A 25,953-nucleotide genomic window follows, 5' to 3' on the forward strand; every position below is an offset into this window, starting at 1 on the left:
CAAGGGTCTCACCTCAGTCGTGGTATTGAAGGTGGAAGAGAGCACTAGTTATTCACTGCCGGACATGAGGCTTATGACCTGCAACCTTCGGGTTACAAGTCTGACTCTCTAACCATTAGGCCACGACTGAGTGACTGACTGGAGTAATGCTCCTGAAAATTCAGCCTTGTCATCACAGAAATAAATAAAATTGTAAAATATATGAAACAATTATTTTAAATTGTAATATTTCACAATATTAGTTTTACTGTATTTTTAATCAAATAAAGTCTTCCTTCAAAAACACTTAAAAAAAATCTTTAAAATCAATAGCATACACACGAGAACATATAATCAGAATGCAAAAACAACTACCTAAGTATTAATATCTATGGTCTACAAATATATATTTTAAATATAAAGGAAAAAATTTTAAAAATACATAAACCCAAATAGATCTATTTTTCAAAGTCATCACTGCCCCAACCCCTTTCTTTAAATTAACCCCCTGAAGAAAAAAACCAAAGGCAAGATTCTGTTCATTTTATTTTCTTTTAAATAACATTTTCCACCAACATATAATTAAAAGTAAACCAATATTATTTTATCAACCTTTAATCAAACAGATGAAAACCAGGAAATGAATAAAACAGAATGTGGCAATACGCGGTTTCAAATGCATCTTTCACCATTCCAGCACAAAATGCTTAAAGAAGAAGGATCAAGGGAAATGGACTGTTAAATCAAGAAAAGGGAGACTGATGCATATCTCATTATCAATTCAAATACAATCAATAGATAACATAACAAATGATGCTATCTGGTTGAGTGGGGGCATAGCTTTGCAATGCAAGACCAACTAGTTATTTAGACCATTACAACATAGAGGCTCCTGAAATTATTTAATGCAGTATATGCATCTGAACACAGATGCTGCATTCTACTTAATATTACAAATATTATGTTTGTAAGAGTACAAGACTCTTCAGTTTGGTGTTGTTGATAAACCCTGGATTTGCCATCGAATATTATCCCTATAACAGTCAGTGACATAACCTGAAATCTTTGTGTGCTTATGTCTTAACCGTAACACCTCATCTTTTATTTAACACTTTTATTTAACAATGCATCGTTAGAATGAGCAAATGATTATTAGTATTTACAGAAAACTCATCTTTTGCATTGTTGTGTTACAGTGTAATTCCCCAGCTTTTATAGAAAACCGAACCGAAATGGGAGCATTAAAGCAGTCCCACTAAAATTAACATCTGGTTATTTACAGTATTTACATTCACACTCCTGTATGTACATGTTTGCATACCACTTACAGTACATGGGCATTTATTTTTTTGTGCTTAAGGTAATTGCATTGTCATCCGCTCTACAGTTAATAAAGGTTTCAGAAACAAGAACTTTGCTTATTGTTGCAGACATGAATGGACTAGTTCCTCTGACTCAGGTCTAACTGTACCCTGAGCTGAACTAATCTTTAAAAAAAGACCACAAACTTAACAGTAGTCCAGGCTTAATTTGAGATTGAGAGCCCAGCCGTACAAGTACCAGATTTACCCTGTTGAAAAACACCCCTCCAGTAGTATCTCTATTGTACGGGAGGCGTCTAAAGCGCTAAGTGATTTTAAAGGTTCTATGATCCATAGAGCAAAAGGAAGATCACAAACATTAGGAAAGTCTCCCAAAATGTCAAATACCCTACTCTTCTCTACAGAATGTCACCCTCAGCTGGCAAACTGTTGGTAAAATGCTAGCTTGACCTGCTCGATGTGATGGCACAGCTTGATGGCAGGGCCGAGCTTCAGGTCCATACACTCCTGGACAGTGGGAAGGTTCAACAGAAGCAGCGCTTGACCGTCAATTTCCTAGGAAAGGTAAATGAAAAAGAGTTGACAAATATACAGATGTAGGATCCTAAATCAGCAGTAATAAGCATGTGAGCCAGAAAATGTAGTTTAATCTACGCCAATGTATTTACAATGGGGCCCAAAAGGTTTTGCAATCAAATTACTCAAACCTACAAAGCTCCGCACAAGACATGAGAAAAGAAATTGATATCCTAGCCACAAATGAAGAATTCTCACAACTTAATTTGCAGCACTAATGTGTTCCCTCATGTTATGTAAACTGTTCCCATGACTTACTAATTTGCTACCTCGTTTTACAAATTAAATCTGTGTATCATTCCTTCATTTGATTTTTGATTTAATATTGAAAAAAGAAAAACGAGAAAACTGTGCCTGTTTTGTTTTTCATTTTTTTCAAAATAATCGAAAAACAAAGATTCAGCTTGAAGAAGAAATGGATTTGCAATAAATTCTTTAAGAATTCTTACAACTGAAGCAGCGGAGGACTATTATTCTGCTGCGCAGAACTGAGGAACTGATGACGACATGGTTTGATCTTCGGCTGACCCATCAGCAGAAAGGGGCATTTTATTCCCGCCCACATGTAAAAATCGAATATTCAAGCTGTTTATTTGGTTTTCTACCTTGGAACACAAAAATGAAAAATCTATCAAAACTTTTTTTTTTTTAAGAAATGAAAAACGAAAAAGGTGCTGTTTTCTCGTTTTCAATATTCAATTTTCAATATTAAATCTAAAATGAAAAGAATGAATGATACACGGATTAAATTAGTACAACGTGACCATGATTTATCTAAAACGAAGAAACCAACTATTACAACAAGGCCACAATTTACCTAAACAAGGAAACAAATGATTAATTTGTGGCCATGATCATTTTTGCAGGGCTCTAAACAAATCACATTTGCAGATATTTAGAAACTCGTGTGCACATTGCATTTGTAGCATGTGTAGCAGGTTGTCCTGATGCATCCCAGACAACAGTGAATAACCTCTCCTGTCAATCAACCATTACACTAAAACAAGGGATTTAAACTTAAGTGTCCAATGGTGTTAAAATAAAATAAAAGCCCAAACAAATACTTCAAGAATCTCAATTTGATTTACATTTTTGCGCTGTACTTACAATGTGTTACTGCAGGTATGTAACTCAGAAAATCTTAAACTCTTTAAAATCCAATCAAAGGTGCTCACAAGAGACTACTACCAGGTATAAATAGCAATTTCCTGATCACTTGTGACTGGATCATCATAGACTGATGTTAACGTATTGGAGCTATGGATGTATTGGAGGTGTGTGTTCAATTACTTGATCCATGAAGATGCGTGCCAGTGGAGCACAATCGGTGGTCCTGATGAAACGCACAACATCTGTGACACTCCATTCCAGTGGACTGCTGTCCAAACACAGCTTCGGAGGAACTTCAGTACGTGGACTCTTCAGAAGAGACAGCCAGACAGTTAGTACTGCATACTTCTCAAACACAAAACAGTACAAAACCTGGTTATAAAGAGAGTTATTTTCCTAAGTGTTAAGTATATATTTTGTATACTGTAAGTCAGCAGTTTTCAACTTTTCTGACTTCAAGGCTCCTCAAAAACAATATTCGAAGGGCCCCGTGATATTTGTGGTACTTATGATGAAAGCTGCTTTCCATTTTTTTCACAGAAACTAGAAGTATCTATTTCAATTCATTCACATATTAAAATTGTTATATAAATATTTATAATAATAATAATAATTCATTAAAATTATTATAATTAAAATAATTGCATTTTAGAAGCTTCAATAACTAAATGTTCTTCAGTTTACACTTTTTATTTACAATGAATTTACATTAATTTTCTAGTCACTCGAGCTTTTTTTGCTCATAATGTATACCTGATAAAACATTTTAAAGCTTGACATTACTAGAAAAAAAAAAGATTATTAAAATGTGTCTTTTTAATATTTTATTAATTTCCATTACCTTTACAGGTCTGGAAATAAATAAATAAAAATCCCTCATTTATGCATGTTTCCCAAGACTGTGGGAATACTGGTCCAAAAATAACGATGACAGTGCTGCCCTACAAAGGCAAAAGACCTTAACTCGCAGGAGTGTGCAACTGAGAAAAATGACTTTAAAGATTTTTATTTGTTCAGCCAAATTAATTATAGGTAGGACACTGGAAATCTGGCAATTAGATGTTTTAGTAATGAAAATTATCTACACAAAAAAATCTTGAGCTCAAACTTGATTTTCACCCCTATTTTGAAGTTACTGTACTCTGCCTTTGCATTGTCTGCAAAAAGTGAGATGTCACGCTAAGGCAAAAGGCAGTAACTTCCACATGATCAATATTTGGTTGCTGATCCCCATTTGCAAAATCATTATAGTAACACCTGTATAAAATCTAGTGATCATGATCTCATAGGCTATAACATAATGTGACTATTAATTGTTTTTCTGACCTAACAACCATACAAAAAGTTAAACATGTGAATGGATACCATTTTGCAACCAATGTATTTGCAATGTTTACTAACATAAAAGGATGCAAGACATAGCCTAATTGCTTTTACATCGAATGGAATAAAAATAGCCTAGCATAAAAGGACGACTAGGAATAAGGAATAATGCTCAGAATGCTTGTGGATTAAAAATCTCAGATGAAAAGGTAGGATATGAATTTAATTGAGAACTGTTACTCATTTTATGCGTGTTCATGCTACGCTGTCACGGCATTCGAGTCCACACACGTGCAACTAGAAGTGAGCAGCCTCAGTCTGACAGGCCGGCACTGAATAATCTGCATTATAAAAAGAAATAAAAACCTTTAAAGATTATTTACGATTACTTTTTGCTGCCAATTATCTAGTCTATGCTTGTTTACAGTGCTTTGTTATATTGAGCAGTTAGATAGCAATCTAATTTGTTTGCCTAAGTGCTTCAGTGACAGATGTATGAAAATACACAAGTTACACCATAATTTAAACGCAGCAGATTTTCATGGACAGTAAAACAAAGGCAGAATACCGTATAACCCCAGGCCGGCACAGTAACTTCATCTTGACATACGGCTAAACAAAGGCAGAGTACCGTAACTCAATTTGAGGGTTTCAAAAACAAAGTCAAAGAGTGGTAACTGGTGTTATACGGTGTTCTGCCTTGGTTTCTCCTGGGCTTTTCAAAGTTACTGTTAAGACAACCCATTATTTTCTCGAAAAAAAATAAATAAATAACAAAATTGACAACTAATTTTTGACCAAAAACGAAGTTACGGCCTTTTGCCTTTGCACGGCAGAGTGGTTGAGGAAACAAATGAAAATAATTATGATGTCAGCTTACATCTTGATTTTTAATTGTTTTAGCTTTTATTGAAGCATATTTAGTCTTATTTTAAATAATTTTTAGCCATTTTGCCACCCCTTGGAAGTGTGCTGAGGCTCCCAAGTGGGCCCCAGACCCCTGCTTGAAAATCACTGCTGTAAATTTATGTTTATTATTACATTATTGTCCAATAATTCTAGAAACCCCAGTGTTACCTTGGGTGAAGGAGGTCTGTTCTCATCATCTGAGCAGGACGGTGAGCGAGGTTTGCGCCGCCTGCGTGTGGGACGGGGGGTTTCTGGAGGGGAAGGGGAGGGGGTGGGGGGCTGTGACTTCTTCTCTGAATATTCAGAGTCATCCATTAGCTCGTCTTGCAGTTCAGAGCCTGTGTCTTCACTTAGAGAGTCATCCTCATCCAGATCTTCTTCATCACCGCTGCCCTGTGAGACCAAACAGTGACATTAGTGCATCTGTAGATCCAGTTTAATGCTTCTTTTGGTTTAACTTACATATATTTTATATTAACGACCAAAATGTTCATTTTGATGCTGTGATGGTAGAACATATGAATTCTGCTCATGCGCCGAATCTAAATGGCAATGACATTTACTCTGAGTGCAAATGTTTCACCAGACTGTGCATTTCACATTCTAATGACCACATTAAAACAGATGGAGGAAGATGGTTCTTGTTGAGCAGTTACTCTAAACATATTTGATTTGTATTTAGTGTGGTCCAAACATCTGAAAATCTGGGTTCAAGAGTCTAATTAAACCTAGATAAACTAAAAGCAAAACATTATGATGTAAAATTAAGCAAATATGTTTAAGAATCTGGACTATTTAATATATAAAATCTGCAATGTTGAGCATTTAATTCTAAAAAAAAATACAATAAAATAATGTTATTTATTTTTTTATCGTTATCTTCAAATTATGCTGATAATGTTTATAATTGGAAGCATTTGTATTAAATAAGAAAAATGCAGAATAGAAACATTTTCACCAGAGCTCTCAGACATTTGCACCGTAATGTAGCTCTTGTTACCTGAGGGGAACCTGCCGGAGTGTTGTCGACAGAAGCAGATGAACGTCTCTTTTTGTGGACGAAGAGCTGCTTCCTCCTCTTCCTCTTCCTGCCTCGTCTCTTCACACCTCCCTCTAAGTTGGAGTGTCCACCGGGAGGTCGGCCTACACGCCTGCTCTTCTTCTTCCCATAGTAATATGCTATAAAACAGGTTCTGTTAGTTTTACAGAGCCAACTAAACAGCAAGTAAATGAGAGCACATTATTTATGCTATCATGTAATTTAAATAAATCATGGGTGAATTTGTCCAGGTCATATTTCACCCCAAAATAAAAAAGAAATTATATTTTGCATAAATACAATAAAGCATATTTCTTGTTCATACAAGATTACACAAAAAAAAAAATATTTATATATCATGATAATATATATGCTTTGCAGTCTTTAATTAATGCTGATTTAAAAAAAAAATCATTACAAAAATATTGTATTACAACAATAATTTTACTGCAATAACACAAAACAAAACTTAAATCTACACAGAATTGTTGAAAATAATAGGAATTATTAGATAATTAATAGACAAAAGATGCTCACTGTATTTGGTTTTGGTGAGCACAGAGCAGTTTTCTGAGCAGCGCTCCAGAACCATTCTTGGGCCGAACAGGTTGGGACAGCACTCCAGCTTAATGCAGGTTTTCCGACAGAAATCAGCCACCTGGTCTGCAGTGCGAACAATCTCTACTGTCGCTCTATAGCTCTTCCCTTTGTACCTGTGAAGCACAAAGACTGGTCAGAAAACCAAAAGCAAACTACTTGTTACATAATTATGTTCATAATTAAATTATTATAGACTTTGATAAAAAGCATATGCATAACTTTCATACTTTATTAACAAACTTGTTTCAACAACCTGTTTGATCAGCCTTTTACAGGTACTTTAAAAGTTTAAAACGTTTTTTTTTCCCTTTACTTTTGCAAAAAATAAATGTTTGGGGCACCATATACTCACTTGGCTTTAAGTGTCTCTCCGTGACCCTGCCAGCGGCCCTCCTGGTCCAACTGCAGCTCTCTCAGCACTCGACTGGGCTTATAGGCAGAATTTATCAGCAGCGTCAGCACCTGTACAGGCCACAGCATTACAAACACACAACTAAGGTATTCATAAGTCTCAAACAAAATAGAATAGTTCAACTCCAGATTTTGAGCCGTGTTCAAAGCTATTACAAAATGCAGATAAAAGCACATCAATTCTCATTGATTTGTATTGCACATTTCATGATCAGATGTGACATGGTCAAAGTAATGTCCATGTGGCAGAATGAGATTTATTTATTCTGAATTTAATTGATCACATATACAGTAAAAACAGAAATATTGTGAAATATTAGTACAATTTATAATTTTAATCAATCTTAAAGGGGTCATATGATGCGATTTCAATTTTTCCTTTCTCTTTGAAGTGTTACAAGATTTATTCCTGTGATGGCAAGGCTGAATTTTCAGCAGCCACTACTCCAGTCTTTAGTCACATGATCCTTCAGAAATCAGTCTAATATGCTGTGTTTCAGGCTTTCAGACACTTTGCTTCACTTTTTTTGTCATGTCTAAAAACACCTCATATCACCATTATACATTATTTTTATAGTTTTATACAGCAGGATAGGAAGTTTAGAGACTTAAAATACTATTAATAACATTTGCTCATTACATTTTGTTATCAGAAGGAACAAATTTGAATAGTATTCTATTGCAAATCTTTTTATGGCTAACCTCCTTCAGCACCAGGACACAGTTCCCAGGTCCCACACACTGTGGCAGCTCTGCAATACGGCCCTTATTGAGGTAGGGCCCTGAGAAGCAGCGATGGTTAAAATAGATCTTGGGGCAACAGTATTTCCCATTCGCCTGGCCTGCTGGTGGCACACAAACAAGATTAAAATAGTACCATGTTGGAGTCCATTGAGCTTTTATGACTGTGTAAACAGCTGAGAAGGAAGACCACGCACGTGTACAGTGTTCAGATATGTATCTAGCACTCACCGATCTCAGCCTGACTGCTGTTAATCTGTTGTTTGGTAGTATCAGGTGAGGAGTCTTTGGATGGTACCCGGCTGTGATCAAAGAGATAAATGAGTGTTTTTCCATAATCCAAACTACTTGAATTTAATTCAAAAGCTTTTGTGTCTTACTTACTGTTTCTCTGGCTGAACAACTGCAACCTTTCTCTGTTTCTCCACTGCAAAGAACACATAAAATATACATTTGAGTCTCTTAACAAGCCAATATCAAATATAAATATCAATTTATAAGGTAATTTGTGTGCACAGCACCTTGGCATTGAGAAGTTTGTGCTGTAAAACTGACCTCTGGGCTTGCAGGGGTGATGAAGAGGATAGCCATTGGTCTCGCACCAGCTCACTGGGAAAATATCCATGGAGTCTGTGTGAACTATGATTTCTGGGATGGCTTGCTTCAGACCTGAACAAAGAGCGGGAGGGAGAGATAAATGAGACTAATCCTCATGCCTACTGACCTGTGATGTCTATAAAGGGTTAAGCCCAGTCTTATATTAGTCCATTAGTGGTCTTGCTATATTTAATCAGGGACTCTGTTTTGTTAGTTTCCTCTGGAACCAGTCCAAGGAGACACTGCATAATTATTTTTGCTCATTCACAGCTGCCATACTGCAGAAAAAAAAAAGGAGTGTTGATGTCACACCTTCCAAACGAATCCACATGTGTTGACCTTTGACCTTGATAACAGTTGCTACGTGAATGTTTTCAGGGCATAGTGGGTTGACAGCCTCCAGCATCATGGACTCTTTAATGCACTGATCAAAAGGGTCCTACAAGGAAGTTTAAAAAGTCAATGTCAGAAAGTCACATCAGTGACAAAAAGCCATCAATAACAGATTTGAAGAAGTCTCTAGAAATCTCTAGAAATTCTAATCTTTTTGAAAGAAATTAATACTTTTATTCAGCAGATATGCGTTAAACTAGGGGTGGGAGATAAGGCAAAAATATATCACGATTTTTTTCCAGAAAATCCCAATTCACGATTTTATCATGATTCTTTGTCATTTTGTTGGTTTTGCTAATTTGCAAGTTGTCTGAGCAGTACAGCCAAACTAATTTCCCTATTTTAAAAACAAAGCCTTATAAGGTAAAAAAGAATGGCAGATATTTAGGCCAAAAAAATCTGTCATCATTTTATCTTTGTTATTAAACAAATAAAAACAAAGATGCTTTATTTTTCAGGTACAGTAGGTGTTTTAGCAGTAGCATTTAAGAAACGGAAATAACAAATATAAAGATAAAAAATAAAACACTATATACTGTATAAATTACTAAATTACACTGTACTATATACTGTATAAATTACTAAATTACACAGTACGATATACTGTATAAATTATACATTGATTCTTATTAAAACAAACAACTGTATTAAAGTTCTTCAGTCAAGAGCAGTGAGTGATTTTTCTCTGTGTTTTGTTGTATTAATATTAAAGGGATAGTTCACCCAAAAATGAAAATGCTGTCATCATTTACTCACTCTCAAGTATTTTTTAAACCTGAATGAGTTTCTTTCTTCTGTTGAACATAACATTTATTTTGAAGAATATGGTATTTTTTTTTTCCTACTATCAAAGTCAATGGGGACCAGCAAGCAACTGTTTGGTTACCTACATTCTTTAATCTTATTTTGTGTTCAGCACAAGAAAGAAATTAATACAGGTTTGGGACAGCATGAGAGTGAGTAAATAACAACAGAATTTAAATTTTTGGGTGAACTTTAATGACAATCGGCAGCATGTTTAGAACTATTAGTTTGCTAATATACAGGCACACAAACATTTTTCTGTCGCAACTGTTTTCTTTCACTTTAGACATAACCAACTGTGTTTATATGTAAACCTTGTTTTTTTTACAGTATTACCACAATCAGACGTAATATAACTTAGTCCAGTAATCAGGCGCTGTTTGACAGGCTTTTTAGTGTGCTTCAGGTGTACGCGCAAAAAGCACATGTCAGAACAGCACGCAAATTAAATGTTTAACCGGCAAGGCTTTAAAGCACATGTAAATAATACTTTTGTGATTGTGAAGTGCAGCGTCCAGTGAGTGTAACTCTACCACTGAGTTAACATTTGATGTGAATGTATGTGGCATTGTACAGTATATTGAGATGGAGGTGCCAAAACTGCAACTGATAGAATGTGCGCTGTAGTACAATAGTACGATATTTCTTCAAAAGCAGATAGTGGAGACATTTTAATCATCCATAATCAAAAATCATGATAACGCACATCCCTATGTTAAACTGATCAAAAGTGGCAGTAAAGACATTTTAAATGATATAAAATATTTCTAGTTTCTTTTGAACTTTCTATTCATCAAAGAATCCTGAAAAAATAAGATTTTTTTTCCAGAAAAATATTAAGCAGCTCTGAAACAAATTTATAATAATAATGCTTCTTGAGTAGCAAATCAGTATATTAGAATGATTTCTGAAGGATTATGTGACACTGAAGACTAGAGTAATGATGGCAGAAAATTCAGCTTTGCCATGACTGGAATAAATTACATATTTTGATCAAATGAATGCAGCCTTGGTGAGCATAAAAGACTTCTTTCAAAAACATTAAAACCTTACTAACCCCAAACATTTGAACGGTAATGTACAGAAAACCACATGCATAATTTTAACATGCTGAAAAAAACTTTTAAAAAAATTAAATACATATGTCAACATAAAAAAAAAGAAAAATATTAAGTCTTACAATTTAATATCAGTCAAATTATTCAAAGTAAAATGATATGATATTTTAAAAGACTTCTTCAATTAACTGATTCATAAGGTCAAAGTCAAACTTCATTTCCCCCCCCTCAAAAATGTCATGCTTCAATTTGGGATTTTTTTTTATTAAAATGAGCTTTCAACAATTCAAAAATGTAAAACTTGTTAACTAGGGATGCACGATATTATTGGACTGATATCGGAATCGGCTGATAATGGCTTTAAATGTAAATATTGGCATCGGCTGATATGAAAAATTATGCCGATATGTCTTGCCGATAAGAGGAATACGTTAACTCACATGTGCTCAGGGTGTGCTAGCGATTAGATCACGTCAGCAGTGTGGCTCATTCTTTAAACAAAGTTTTGTCTGGAATGATGATTAGATTCACTCTTTTGGATTGCTGCATTTAATCTGTGAAAGCATGTACAGAATGACGTGTTTGGTGTATGATAGAGTAAACAGTAACAGCACCTGCAGCTGCAGCAGCGGCAGCCTCCCCCAGGTCCTAATGCCTGTTCAGTAAGGAGTTTTAATCTGTAGGGGGCGCTGTTGGCCTACTTCTAATTAAATTAAATTAAAAGTAAAATAGCCTACACAAATAACATTTAAAATGTTTCTGATTAAATAAAGCAGTAATTGATGTCATAAAATAATGAGTATGTTTTGATTTAAAGGTCAGAAGCTATAACTTACATGAAAAAAAATTATCACAAACATGACAATTTTATATATACCGATTTATTCATTAATGTGTAATATGTTTTTTTTTTTTAAACAAATCATAAGCTCTAAAAGATTTTCAGAATTTTTACAACTAATTTGCCTTAGACCATCTACAAATGTTAAATCTTAAAATAAAATGTTAGGGTTAACTGCATGTTTCTGGGGGAAAAAATGCAGCGACTGATACATAGTTTATTTATAGTTATTTTTAAAGCTTCAATGTACTGTCAATAAACCTTCATTATTGTTTATTTAATTCTAACAAATAAGTTCTTGTTAAAACTAACCAAAATAAAAAATATTTTGCTTATAACTTCTGCACATTAGAGACTTGGTGTTGTTTCCAAATAAAAGGAAATATACCGGTATCGGTATCGGCCAAAATTAGTTGAAAAATATCGACATATCGAATATCGGCAAAAATCCAATATCGTGCATCCCTATTGTTAACCATGAAAGAGGTGTATTTAAATCATTTTATGTATTTTTTATGTAAAAATTGAATTTTTATTGTATTTGTAATGTTTAATGTAAGGATTATGTGACACTGAAGACTAGAGTAATGATTGCAGAAAATTCAGCTTTGCCATGACTGGAATAAATTACATATTTTGATCAAATGAATGCAGCCTTGGTGAGCATAAAAGACTTCTTTCAAAAACATTAAAACCTTACTAACCCCAAACATTTGAACGGTAATGTACAGAAAACCACATGCATAATTTTAACATGCTGAAAAAAACTTTTAAAAAAATTAAATACATATGTCAACATAAAAAAAAAGAAAAATATTAAGTCTTACAATTTAATATCAGTCAAATTATTCAAAGTAAAATGATATGATATTTTAAAAGACTTCTTCAATTAACTGATTCATAAGGTCAAAGTCAAACTTCATTTCCCCCCCCTCAAAAATGTCATGCTTCAATTTGGGATTTTTTTTTATTAAAATGAGCTTTCAACAATTCAAAAATGTAAAACTTGTTAACTAGGGATGCACGATATTATTGGACTGATATCGGAATCGGCTGATAATGGCTTTAAATGTAAATATTGGCATCGGCTGATATGAAAAATTATGCCGATATGTCTTGCCGATAAGAGGAATACGTTAACTCACATGTGCTCAGGGTGTGCTAGCGATTAGATCACGTCAGCAGTGTGGCTCATTCTTTAAACAAAGTTTTGTCTGGAATGATGATTAGATTCACTCTTTTGGATTGCTGCATTTAATCTGTGAAAGCATGTACAGAATGACGTGTTTGGTGTATGATAGAGTAAACAGTAACAGCACCTGCAGCTGCAGCAGCGGCAGCCTCCCCCAGGTCCTAATGCCTGTTCAGTAAGGAGTTTTAATCTGTAGGGGGCGCTGTTGGCCTACTTCTAATTAAATTAAATTAAAAGTAAAATAGCCTACACAAATAACATTTAAAATGTTTCTGATTAAATAAAGCAGTAATTGATGTCATAAAATAATGAGTATGTTTTGATTTAAAGGTCAGAAGCTATAACTTACATGAAAAAAAATTATCACAAACATGACAATTTTATATATACCGATTTATTCATTAATGTGTAATATGTTTTTTTTTTTTAAACAAATCATAAGCTCTAAAAGATTTTCAGAATTTTTACAACTAATTTGCCTTAGACCATCTACAAATGTTAAATCTTAAAATAAAATGTTAGGGTTAACTGCATGTTTCTGGGGGAAAAAATGCAGCGACTGATACATAGTTTATTTATAGTTATTTTTAAAGCTTCAATGTACTGTCAATAAACCTTCATTATTGTTTATTTAATTCTAACAAATAAGTTCTTGTTAAAACTAACCAAAATAAAAAATATTTTGCTTATAACTTCTGCACATTAGAGACTTGGTGTTGTTTCCAAATAAAAGGAAATATACCGGTATCGGTATCGGCCAAAATTAGTTGAAAAATATCGACATATCGAATATCGGCAAAAATCCAATATCGTGCATCCCTATTGTTAACCATGAAAGAGGTGTATTTAAATCATTTTATGTATTTTTTATGTAAAAATTGAATTTTTATTGTATTTGTAATGTTTAATGTATTTAATGTATTCGTGTCATGCCATTGCCCCATCTTTAAATATGCAGAAAGAGAAACTCACTGGAGGAAAGCATTGCTGAGGGGCTGCTTCAGCTTCACACTGCTTCAAATAGCCCGCCCAGTCAAAGTCCTGACCTTGGAACCCTACACACACACAAACACACACACACACACGCACACACGACCACACAAAGGTCAACGAGTGCACCTGAGAAACTGTCAACTGCATGACTAGGTCCCTAATATACATATAGATTACAAAATAACTGAAATGATAGATGAAACAAGATTTAAACTTTGAGGTAAATCACAAACAGAACCCCAATGGCAATTCAAATGATGAACTAATCAGTATGTTGATTGACAATTAGAAGCATGTGAGGCATAAAGGAGAATTAACAATAAACACTTTGATATGCGAGTGCTCAAAGCAACAAAGGTCCAAAGAGGTCAAATAGTGCCTCCCAGACTAAGACCACAGTATATCACCACAAACTGGTGTCAAGAAAACACCTGGAAACCAGATCAAAATAAAATGATAAATCACATGTATTGATTTCTCATCCAGATGGGTTTATGTTTGGCAAAGTCCAAAAGCCTCAAGCCTCAGTGTCTGTTTCTAGCTGTTAAAATGGGGAAGGTTCCATAATGACATGGCCAGCCGCCCCACACCAGCCATTAGGTCTAATGACTGCTCTGCTGGGCAGTATAACTGCTAGTGAATGAAGCCATTTTTCAGGACAGGGAGCATCCTACAGTAAAAACACTGCTCGCTCATGTGTGCATATTTCTACAAAACCAGTGTTTCATGGACAGCAGGATGAAGTGAAATGCTTGGTAGCATATCTAATCGCCAGATCTTTTATGCAGATCTGGCGATGCCATTTTTCCTACAGACAGTTCAAGACTTGTAAGACAGCATTCCAAGAAAAAAAGTTGATCTGAAAGGAAAGGGTGGACCTCCATTCTATTAGGCCCTTTTATTAATAAATTGTTAGGCATTTGTGTTATTTCACCTTCCTTACTGTATATGACGATTAAAAGCAGGTTGAATCTACGGACCTGGAGGAGGGCAGAGCTTGACTCCATTCTTGAGACTCCACTGTGTAAGTATTACCACAATCAGACGTAATATAACTTAGTCCAGTAATCAGGCGCTGTTTGACAGGCTTTTTAGTGTGCTTCAGGTGTACGCGCAAAAAGCACATGTCAGAACAGCACGCAAATTAAATGTTTAACCGGCAAGGCTTTAAAGCACATGTAAATAATACTTTTGTGATTGTGAAGTGCAGCGTCCAGTGAGTGTAACTCTACCACTGAGTTAACATTTGATGTGAATGTATGTGGCATTGTACAGTATATTGAGATGGAGGTGCCAAAACTGCAACTGATAGAATGTGCGCTGTAGTACAATAGTACGATATTTCTTCAAAAGCAGATAGTGGAGACATTTTAATCATCCATAATCAAAAATCATGATAACGCACATCCCTATGTTAAACTGATCAAAAGTGGCAGTAAAGACATTTTAAATGATATAAAATATTTCTAGTTTCTTTTGAACTTTCTATTCATCAAAGAATCCTGAAAAAATAAGATTTTTTTTCCAGAAAAATATTAAGCAGCTCTGAAACAAATTTATAATAATAATGCTTCTTGAGTAGCAAATCAGTATATTAGAATGATTTCTGAAGGATTATGTGACACTGAAGACTAGAGTAATGATTGCAGAAAATTCAGCTTTGCCATGACTGGAATAAATTACATATTTTGATCAAATGAATGCAGCCTTGGTGAGCATAAAAGACTTCTTTCAAAAACATTAAAACCTTACTAACCCCAAACATTTGAACGGTAATGTACAGAAAACCACATGCATAATTTTAACATGCTGAAAAAAACTTTTAAAAAAATTAAATACATATGTCAACATAAAAAAAAAGAAAAATATTAAGTCTTACAATTTAATATCAGTCAAATTATTCAAAGTAAAATGATATGATATTTTAAAAGACTTCTTCAATTAACTGATTCATAAGGTCAAAGTCAAACTTCATTTCCCCCCCCTCAAAAATGTCATGCTTCAATTTGGGATTTTTTTTTATTAAAATGAGCTTTCAACAATTCAAAAATGTAAAACTTGTTAACTAGGGATGCACGATATTATTGGACTGATATCGGAATCGGCTGATAATGGCTTTAAATGTAAATATTGGCATCGGCTGATATGAAAAATTATGCCGATATGTCTTGCCGATAAGAGGAATACGTTAACTCACATGTGCTCAGGGTGTGCTAGCGATTAGATCACGTCAGCAGTGTGGCTCATTCTTTAAACAAAGTTTTGTCTGGAATGATGATTAGATTCACTCTTTTGGATTGCTGCATTTAATCTGTGAAAGCATGTACAGAATGACGTGTTTGGTGTATGATAGAGTAAACAGTAACAGCACCTGCAGCTGCAGCAGCGGCAGCCTCCCCCAGGTCCTAATGCCTGTTCAGTAAGGAGTTTTAATCTGTAGGGGGCGCTGTTGGCCTACTTCTAATTAAATTAAATTAAAAGTAAAATAGCCTACACAAATAACATTTAGACTGTTATTTCTGATTAAATAAAGCAGTAATTGATGTCATAAAATAATTAGTATGTTTTGATTTAAAGGTCAGAAGCTATAACTTACATGAAAAAAAATTATCACAAACATGACAATTTTATATATACCGATTTATTCATTAATGTGTAATATGTTTTTTTTTTTTAAACAAATCATAAGCTCTAAAAGATTTTCAGAATTTTTACAACTAATTTGCCTTAGACCATCTACAAATGTTAAATCTTAAAATAAAATGTTAGGGTTAACTGCATGTTTCTGGGGGAAAAAATGCAGCGACTGATACATAGTTTATTTATAGTTATTTTTAAAGCTTCAATGTACTGTCAATAAACCTTCATTATTGTTTATTTAATTCTAACAAATAAGTTCTTGTTAAAACTAACCAAAATAAAAAATATTTTGCTTATAACTTCTGCACATTAGAGACTTGGTGTTGTTTCCAAATAAAAGGAAATATACCGGTATCGGTATCGGCCAAAATTAGTTGAAAAATATCGACATATCGAATATCGGCAAAAATCCAATATCGTGCATCCCTATTGTTAACCATGAAAGAGGTGTATTTAAATCATTTTATGTATTTTTTATGTAAAAATTGAATTTTTATTGTATTTGTAATGTTTAATGTATTTAATGTATTCGTGTCATGCCATTGCCCCATCTTTAAATATGCAGAAAGAGAAACTCACTGGAGGAAAGCATTGCTGAGGGGCTGCTTCAGCTTCACACTGCTTCAAATAGCCCGCCCAGTCAAAGTCCTGACCTTGGAACCCTACACACACACAAACACACACACACACACGCACACACGACCACACAAAGGTCAACGAGTGCACCTGAGAAACTGTCAACTGCATGACTAGGTCCCTAATATACATATAGATTACAAAATAACTGAAATGATAGATGAAACAAGATTTAAACTTTGAGGTAAATCACAAACAGAACCCCAATGGCAATTCAAATGATGAACTAATCAGTATGTTGATTGACAATTAGAAGCATGTGAGGCATAAAGGAGAATTAACAATAAACACTTTGATATGCGAGTGCTCAAAGCAACAAAGGTCCAAAGAGGTCAAATAGTGCCTCCCAGACTAAGACCACAGTATATCACCACAAACTGGTGTCAAGAAAACACCTGGAAACCAGATCAAAATAAAATGATAAATCACATGTATTGATTTCTCATCCAGATGGGTTTATGTTTGGCAAAGTCCAAAAGCCTCAAGCCTCAGTGTCTGTTTCTAGCTGTTAAAATGGGGAAGGTTCCATAATGACATGGCCAGCCGCCCCACACCAGCCATTAGGTCTAATGACTGCTCTGCTGGGCAGTATAACTGCTAGTGAATGAAGCCATTTTTCAGGACAGGGAGCATCCTACAGTAAAAACACTGCTCGCTCATGTGTGCATATTTCTACAAAACCAGTGTTTCATGGACAGCAGGATGAAGTGAAATGCTTGGTAGCATATCTAATCGCCAGATCTTTTATGCAGATCTGGCGATGCCATTTTTCCTACAGACAGTTCAAGACTTGTAAGACAGCATTCCAAGAAAAAAAGTTGATCTGAAAGGAAAGGGTGGACCTCCATTCTATTAGGCCCTTTTATTAATAAATTGTTAGGCATTTGTGTTATTTCACCTTCCTTACTGTATATGACGATTAAAAGCAGGTTGAATCTACGGACCTGGAGGAGGGCAGAGCTTGACTCCATTCTTGAGACTCCACTGTGTAGGGAAGACTCCTGGACTGTCTCTGTGACACAGGAAAGAGCGTCTGCATCCCTCTTTCTGTGCCTCGTCTCTCATATCGTCCATTTGCACCAGAAAAAAATGGTCATTAAACACCTGTCATACACAAACAAACAGGCAAATGAATAAAGTATACAGAACTAAGAAGAAGGGCACAGGTCTACAACTAGTTTTCCTGTTCATCCTGCACTCAGGTATCTGGAATACACCCATGTTTATGGAAAACACCCATCCTTCAGTGTGAAATGCCTAAACTTCATGTGTGGTAACAATAAGGAGACTAATTATTTTGGTCAAAGGTTGCAACCCTCTACATTGCGAGTAAATCACTCGCATATGCGACTAAATCTTACTCTGGGCGACTAAATAATGTCTAACATTAGCCATTGGCTAATAAATTCTTAGATTTTACACGCCAGTATGTGTGTGTACGTTCAACACAGAATTTCACTCGATAAACACGCTGACTGAGCGCTTGAGAGTTTCGCTCTCCGTCAAGCGATGTGTTTGACAAAATACTAACTGAAAAGTAGAAGTCCTTTCTGGTAAAGCTCTTTTATAACCCCACATTAGCACTGAATGTGTGTATTACAGAGTTTTATGTAGTTGCAGTTTTAGGGTAACAGGTCCAAACTGTAACAGTTTAGTCTGTTGAACACATTTTGGGGGTGATAATAGCACAGGGGAGGTAGGGTCCATTACGTTACCTTCGCCACAGTGGCCGGACTGATGGTGAAAGGAGCTGCTGGGTCCACAGCTTCCAGCTTCATCCCTTTAGTAAAGGAGTGTGGATTGATGGCTGATCTGTCCTGAATACAGAAACAAGTGTATAGTCCGTCAATATGACTGAATAATTTAAAAAGAAAAAAACTAAAACAAACAGCATTTTCTAGCCTTTCATCCATACTATTATTATAGCAATCATACCTTGATTTGGAATTAAATATCAGCAGCATTCTATCTAAATACTACACAGTATATACTGTATACCTCCAGCACGATGTAGATTTTTTTTTTACTTTATTAAACCTATTCAAATAACAGACATTATCATTGTTAAACACAGCCACAATATATATTGACAGAAAAAAAATACTTACAAATAATAAAAACATAAATATATAAAAGCTAACTATAACAAATTAATTTTAATTTAAGCGAGATTAATCAATATATATTGAGAGTAAGTTTTTTCAGTTGCTATAAGGATTTAAAAACTTTCAAATCTTTTTAAAATACCAGAAAATCTGGAGCAATTTTAAACTATTTTGATTTTTAAAAATAGCACAAGAAATGTATGGATACTATTTACTGCATAAAAATTAACATACACTGTGTATACAATTACACAGCAAGCATCATATCATCATCAGCATAGTACATGTGTAATGTACTACACTTTTGACTGTACACATTCGCTAAGCATTCACGTCTAAGCTAAACTGCACTTTTGGCTTAAGGGGTGTTTCACACAAAACACTTTTTTTGCATTTAAAAACAAGACAGGGCATTGGAATGGGAAAAAAGGTTTGTTGTTCTTTTAACTTGAAGCGGTGTTCATGTGCACATGCTCCATAAGATGCTACCGCAACAGTCAAAGATGCTTACATAGAAAACAACAGAAAAGCTGTGCAGTGGAATAAAAAAACATTCTGTGTAAGCAGCTCCCAAAAGATGCCTCCATCCAAGCTAACTTATAGTACACTTACTACAAGGACAATCATCCTGGTTCAACCTGCAGTTAAGTGCTTTGCTCAAGGGCACAAAGGTCACAGTGGTTCTCCATAACTCTCCAGTTTATGGATCACACCAACAGGGTTCAAACAAACAAACTTAGGGTCAGAGTCATGTTCTACCAAACGTGGTAGTTAATCAGTATTTACTGACCCTGTAAAACTCCTCATTGATGCTGGAGTCCTGCACCTGAGAGGAAACGGTCTTCTTAACTTCCTCCCATTCAGCTTCCGTGCGCAGGGCGAGCAGAGCTACAAACAAACATACACAAACACACAATTACCTCTCTTCTGACCACATCATATGTTTATCTTCTAAAAGCTAGTGGACTCTGATCTAAACCCCTGTAAACCCTTCCCCATCCACCAATCCCAACTATTGATTAGCTAAACTGTAATATGTAGATCTCCTAGGGTAAAAGTACTTTAGTAGCGCTTATAAGGACAATTCAGGCTGCCTACCTTTTTGTGCATGATCTACACTTCCAGCATGGAACAATTAAGCGGATTTGCACATTAATAGGTCAGGAAGAATCTACTGTGAATCCTGTTGGTCTGTTCATTTATCTACTCTGTTAGGAATCATCTAGCCACAGCAGCAACTACAACTTTAAACATCCACATTTATTTCCAGTTTCTGCTTCTGTTTCCATGGTTTTAGCTGCACTGACCACTTACATACTTCAAAAGCTAGCTAGTGCTTGGATTTAGTACAGCGTTGAGCACATAAACATGAAAACTGGCCATGCTAGTAACAAAATCATACACTGTGAAGTGCATCCTATTTTTAAAAAATTGTTATATACCATGCAACTAAGTTACATTACAAAGGACATTTAATTTGATTTCCGATATTTCAAGATACATATAACAGAGACTTTTTATAAATGATAAAAACCCTTACCTGCTGGTGGCCTAAGGGTGCAGCTGTGTTCCTGTGCCCAGCCCGGCAGATGAAGCAGGGGGTCCAGGTAGAAGACCCATGTGATGGATTGGGTGTCAGGGAGCCCGTCTGTGCCGGCGTATCGCAGCCGCAAGCGGCCCCCTACGTTCTCCTCAATAACTGTAGACCAGACCACCCCAGCATCTTGACGGTCCACTAGCTCGACGTTTAGACCCGGACTTAAAAGATCTATAGGATTACAGCCACGCTGAGCCTACAAACATACAAGCAAAAGATGCATGCACACGGATAATGTAATATGTCTTAGCAATAACTATGGAATTTTATCTTAGCAATAACTATGGAAATGTAATTGTTGTTCTACAAGCATCAGTTTAAAGACCACAGCTATAACAGTGCGTCATTAATTTATAATTGTAATTCTTTTCTTTTTTTTTAATACTGTTTGAGGCTATATTGAGTTAGCCTGAGTTAAGAGTTTCTACCTGTTTTTTTTATTTTTATTAATTGCAATTATTAATTATTCTCATGAGTTGAATAGTCTTATTTCCTCGTCTTAATATTTAGTTTTTTTTAATTGCAGCACTTTGGGTTGGTACAGTGTTTTAATTCATTAATTCATTTAATTCATATAACATTTTGAACAGTTGTGTAAATACAATATCTGACCAGTTTAAATACTTGATTCTGATTGGTCAACTGCAGAATTTAGCAGTAAAATAATGTTGTATAATGACTTTTAAACTGTACACTTAATCTTTCTCTCATGCAACTTTCCATTTTTCCATGCAATTTAGAATAGCTAATCGCCGGCAATTTTGCAACTTGACCTGAAGTATTAATTTTAATATGTCATTTTATCAGTTCATTTTGCAATAATGACCAGCACTCTATACATTTTCTTCTACATGTAAGGCATATCTCTTACCCCTTCCAGTAGACTAGCAGGAACACTGCAGGATTCAGCCAGAGCTTTCTCCAGCAGCGCTTCCCAGTCCTGGTGCTTCTCACGGACACCTGACCACAAATTCAGAGCATTTTAAGGATATAGCAGATCTTCAGACTATCCTGCTGACAGATTTATGCCATTCTGTGCTTATGATGGCTTCACCATTGACATGGTATTTTGGGCCATAAGCACAGCTGTCAATAAGGCAAAGACAGCCAGAAGCAAAATGCCAGCAACCATCTGGACTCCCCTACGCCTGTACCTACTGCACTCTATTGCAGGATTTTATTAATAAAAGAAGCTTTAAGTATTAAAACGGGTCTTTTAATAATTTCAGAGGAGTAAAGGCCATGCCCATCAGCAAGCTGCAAGCTAAATAAAAGCCCCAACACAAACACCCATCCCCCATTTCCTGAATATGCCCACAAATCGAATGTGAACAACCATGTAGAGGAATTAGCACTACGCGGCAAGCAACACAGCACTTGAAGAATGTAAAGAAATATGCAAATTTGGCACTGTGTACTGTGCACAAAGCTTTTCAGAAATGAGAGCATAACCTCTGCAGAACCTAAATTCAAATGATCTTTACCTAAAAAGCCACATGTTCTCGAGTGAGTGACTAAATGAAACAATTAGGGTCTATTCATCATCATTTAGACAGCACAGTGAAACTGCTAAGTCACCACAATTCTCTGCTCACCCTCTGGAGGTCTCATTGGTCGACCCTGCTGCTTGCTCCATCCGATCGGATGCAAGTCAGCGGTCATGATGTCACACCAAAAGTCAGCACGCCGATCATCTTGGTAACCCTCATATCGTAGCAACAGCAGCTGCCCACAGGTGGTGATTATTGTGGCCACCCAGTACGCTGTTTCTGATTCAGTACGCACACACACCTCCAGCTTCATACCAGGAGTCAGTCCAGTCTCTAGGCCTTGGTCCACCTAAAAAAGAAAAACACTAGTCTGAGCAGATGATCTGAACAGACACATGGCCAGATGACGCCTGGTGAATAATCTACAGGGCAGCATGTTCTTGGATAATGGTGAAGAGTGTAATTTTGGTCTCACTGGCAGTGTTGATTTAGTATTCATGTACTACTAAAGTATTTCTTAACTTCAAATTAGCTTTTCTTTTTAGTAATTTTGTTATGCGCTTGTGTCATTTTTATTATTATTATTTTTATTTCTATTTATTTGTATTTATTTTTACGTTTTAGTACGTTTGGTACTTAAACGTATTTCAGTTAGTTGCCAATGCAAACTTTCTAATTTTCATTTAAAATAATTTTTTTCATCTAATATTTACATTTTATATCATTTTTAAGCTTTATTTCAATTACTGAAAACAATTTTAATAGATTTAGTTTAAGTAAACAATAACAACACTGGCTAGCAACAGGTTTCACAAACACTCCGTTGTCTGCCACTGGTCAGAATACAGATAGTCCCTCCCTCAACTATTTTTTGGGCCACTGTTCCTGTGCTGGGCTTGTCAGGATGCACAGACAATCTACCAATGAATTATTTATACTTGTCTTTGCATATTATTATTTCATATATCAAAAAATGACACGCTTCACCTTTAAATAATGAAGCATAAATTCAGTGTGAGAAAGTCCATGTAAAGCAATATTAAATATGTGTAAAACACCACAGAAAAAAGGCGTTATTATCCACCCAGCCAAATTTGAATGATAAAAAAAAACAAGTAAATGAAATAAGGTATCAAAATCTTGAAAAAATAAGCAGTATTCTCTGCTCTCAAACGCTGGAGGCGTGTCCGCTGTCGGCGCTGAAACCACGACCGAGCTGCTTTGAAAATGATCAAAATCAGGAAATATGCATTTATGTGATGATGGCATAGCTAGCTAGCAAACTGTAGGCTGTAGTGACAATAATGACAGCGCTCTAGTTATTAGGTGTGTTCGACTTGAAGCAGCACTGTGCAGACCGATCAGTGTATGACATCAAAATACCACGACAGCATTCGAAAGCATAACGCCTGTTTCACACATACTCCGTCTGCAGTGCGTGTGCGTTGCGTTTTTTTTTACGCACCCATGTTAACGGATTAGAGCTTTCACACTGCACGCGGTTGCGGTCCGTCAGTGCGTTCCAGGTGCGGCGCGTCTGCAGCAGTGCAGCGATCGTTTACGCACCGAGTCTATTTTTGCTGTGCTGCACGCGCTGAATTAAAGTGACAGCGCTTTGTTCGCGGTAAAAATGAACATGGATTGAGACTGAAATGTAGTAATTTCACAATAAATAGATATAATTAAAGTCTACTGTGTTTCACGGGCTTTTTGGCTAGGTTTAAAACAAATAAAAGTGCACTTTTAGATATAAAAGGCAACATATGCACTTGTGTCTTGTGGAGGTAGAAAAACAAAGTTCTTTAAGACCCGCTGGACTGTTTGTAATAAAGATTTAAATGTAAAAGGCACGAGAGCCGACTGTTTCTGTCAGTGGTAAGTTTTAATTTAAAATATTTGTGATAACCTAACACAAGAAAGCTATATGCTGTATTCAAATGTGTTTCCACTTGCTTGAGCAACTTAATATACACATCTAAAAGCCAAATGCATTTAATACGCTGTTTATATTAATTGAGTTTAAACGTGAATATATCTATGAAAGATTGTGTTAACTGTACTGTGATAAAAGAGGATCACAATGCTGAAAAAAACACTTTCAGTATAGGCTAACTACGTTTGGATTTGAAATCAAAATAATGGATAAATGTTGTGTTTGTGGTATACAGCCGCGGATCAGGAGCGAACTGCAAACGCGTCCTGTGTGAAAGCACAATGAGTCCGTGCTGCTTCTGCACCGCATACGTAACGCACACGGACCACACCTCTTTATAGTGTTAGGGGAGGGGCCATGCTCAGTGGCTCCATTGCGTCATCGAGACATGATTTCAGGCCCACCAAAAATATCCTGAACACAAAAAAGGTGAAAACTATTTAATGGTTTAACTCCACAATTCAGAGCTTCATAGTTCAGTCTTTGTAACGTGTTTTCAGCAATACATTTCTAGCATTTATAATGTGCTTAGAAACAATTATCTGAATTGCCTTTACACAGACTTTATGGGACAATATTTGCCCTCTGGAACTGATTTTAAATGGCCATTTTTTCCCTTTATGAGGGCTTTCTGTTATAACATATTAGCACATTGCATGCCATCCATTTATGTCAAAATACTTCAACTGAAATATGTTTTTAATGTGAACAAATGGTTGCCTATATTATCAACAACAAATACATGAAGCGACTCTGACAATCTGACAGCTATAGGTCATTCAGTGACCTCTGCAGGCACTAAATCCTCACTAACCCGTAGTATTATAGTATATAGTCTATGATAAAAATCATCAAATCAGAGGAATGGACTACAGGGCCTTTTTTGCCCCTGCAATTTAAATACCTGGGGAATTTCAGTCAGTTTCAGTGGTATTCTTGCCCCATGCCCTGGTTAATTTCTGACCCAGAAAATAAATTCTTTAAGCTTCAAATGGTCACTTATTGGTCTTACAGATCCCATGAGAATAGGAATACATCACTAATGCATAGCAAGTAATCTAAGTGCTGACTTCAGAATTTGCTGATAGTTTTCTTGTGTGCTGGCTCTAGTGCACTCTACATTTCTGTTTTTGCCATTGGACATGACAGAACACAATGTCTTAATAAGTCAATTGGGTATTGGTGGATTCAAACCCGATTCTTTTTGAGTGATTCATTAAAAGAACCAGCTCAAAAGAGTCATTAGTTTATGAATCATTCCGGTAGCTCACATAGCTCTTGCAGCAAGGTCATGGGTTTGATTCCTAAGGAAATGCATTCACTGATAAAATGTTTTCCTGCAATGCAATGCAAGTCGCTTTGGATAAATGTTTCTGCCAAATGCATAAAAATGTAAAATGAGCCAGACTACTCTAACTGCCTGCATCAGTGTAATAAAAAAAAAACATGTTTTTATCACATTCAAATTTGATTAAATGCTTTCAGCTTGGTTAAATAATAATTGCTTTTCTGGAGATTCCAGAGATTCACTATAGCGGTGTAGTACACAGACTGGCCCCATTTACTCACATGTTTAAACGCATGATGAGGAACAGAACGGTTTCCTCCAGGTAGTCATCCCAGTTAAACTCTGACACATCCTGACCAGAGTCCGCATTCCGCAT

General features: G+C 35.7%; 1 protein-coding gene across 1 annotated transcript; it reads right to left on the reverse strand.

Annotated features, from left to right (window-relative positions):
- Window positions 1-619: 619 nt before the first annotated feature.
- On the reverse strand, window positions 620-25,953 carry LOC107696806 (scm-like with four MBT domains protein 1). The gene is given in 20 exon segments (XM_016497310.1): window positions 620-1,856; window positions 3,168-3,296; window positions 5,388-5,612; window positions 6,220-6,398; window positions 6,796-6,971; window positions 7,211-7,320; window positions 7,972-8,114; window positions 8,242-8,312; window positions 8,395-8,437; window positions 8,566-8,679; window positions 8,920-9,046; window positions 17,108-17,190; window positions 18,109-18,268; window positions 18,880-18,981; window positions 20,060-20,157; window positions 20,810-21,062; window positions 21,738-21,826; window positions 22,462-22,705; window positions 25,859-25,887; window positions 25,890-25,953. Coding segments are annotated over 20 exon segments (2,580 nt in total). The 3' UTR covers window positions 620-1,715.

The sequence above is a fragment of the Sinocyclocheilus anshuiensis genome, unplaced genomic scaffold (assembly GCF_001515605.1).
Source record: "Sinocyclocheilus anshuiensis isolate Anshui unplaced genomic scaffold, SAMN03320099.WGS_v1.1 scaffold710, whole genome shotgun sequence".
In the NCBI taxonomy this organism is placed as follows: Eukaryota; Metazoa; Chordata; class Actinopteri; order Cypriniformes; family Cyprinidae; genus Sinocyclocheilus; species Sinocyclocheilus anshuiensis.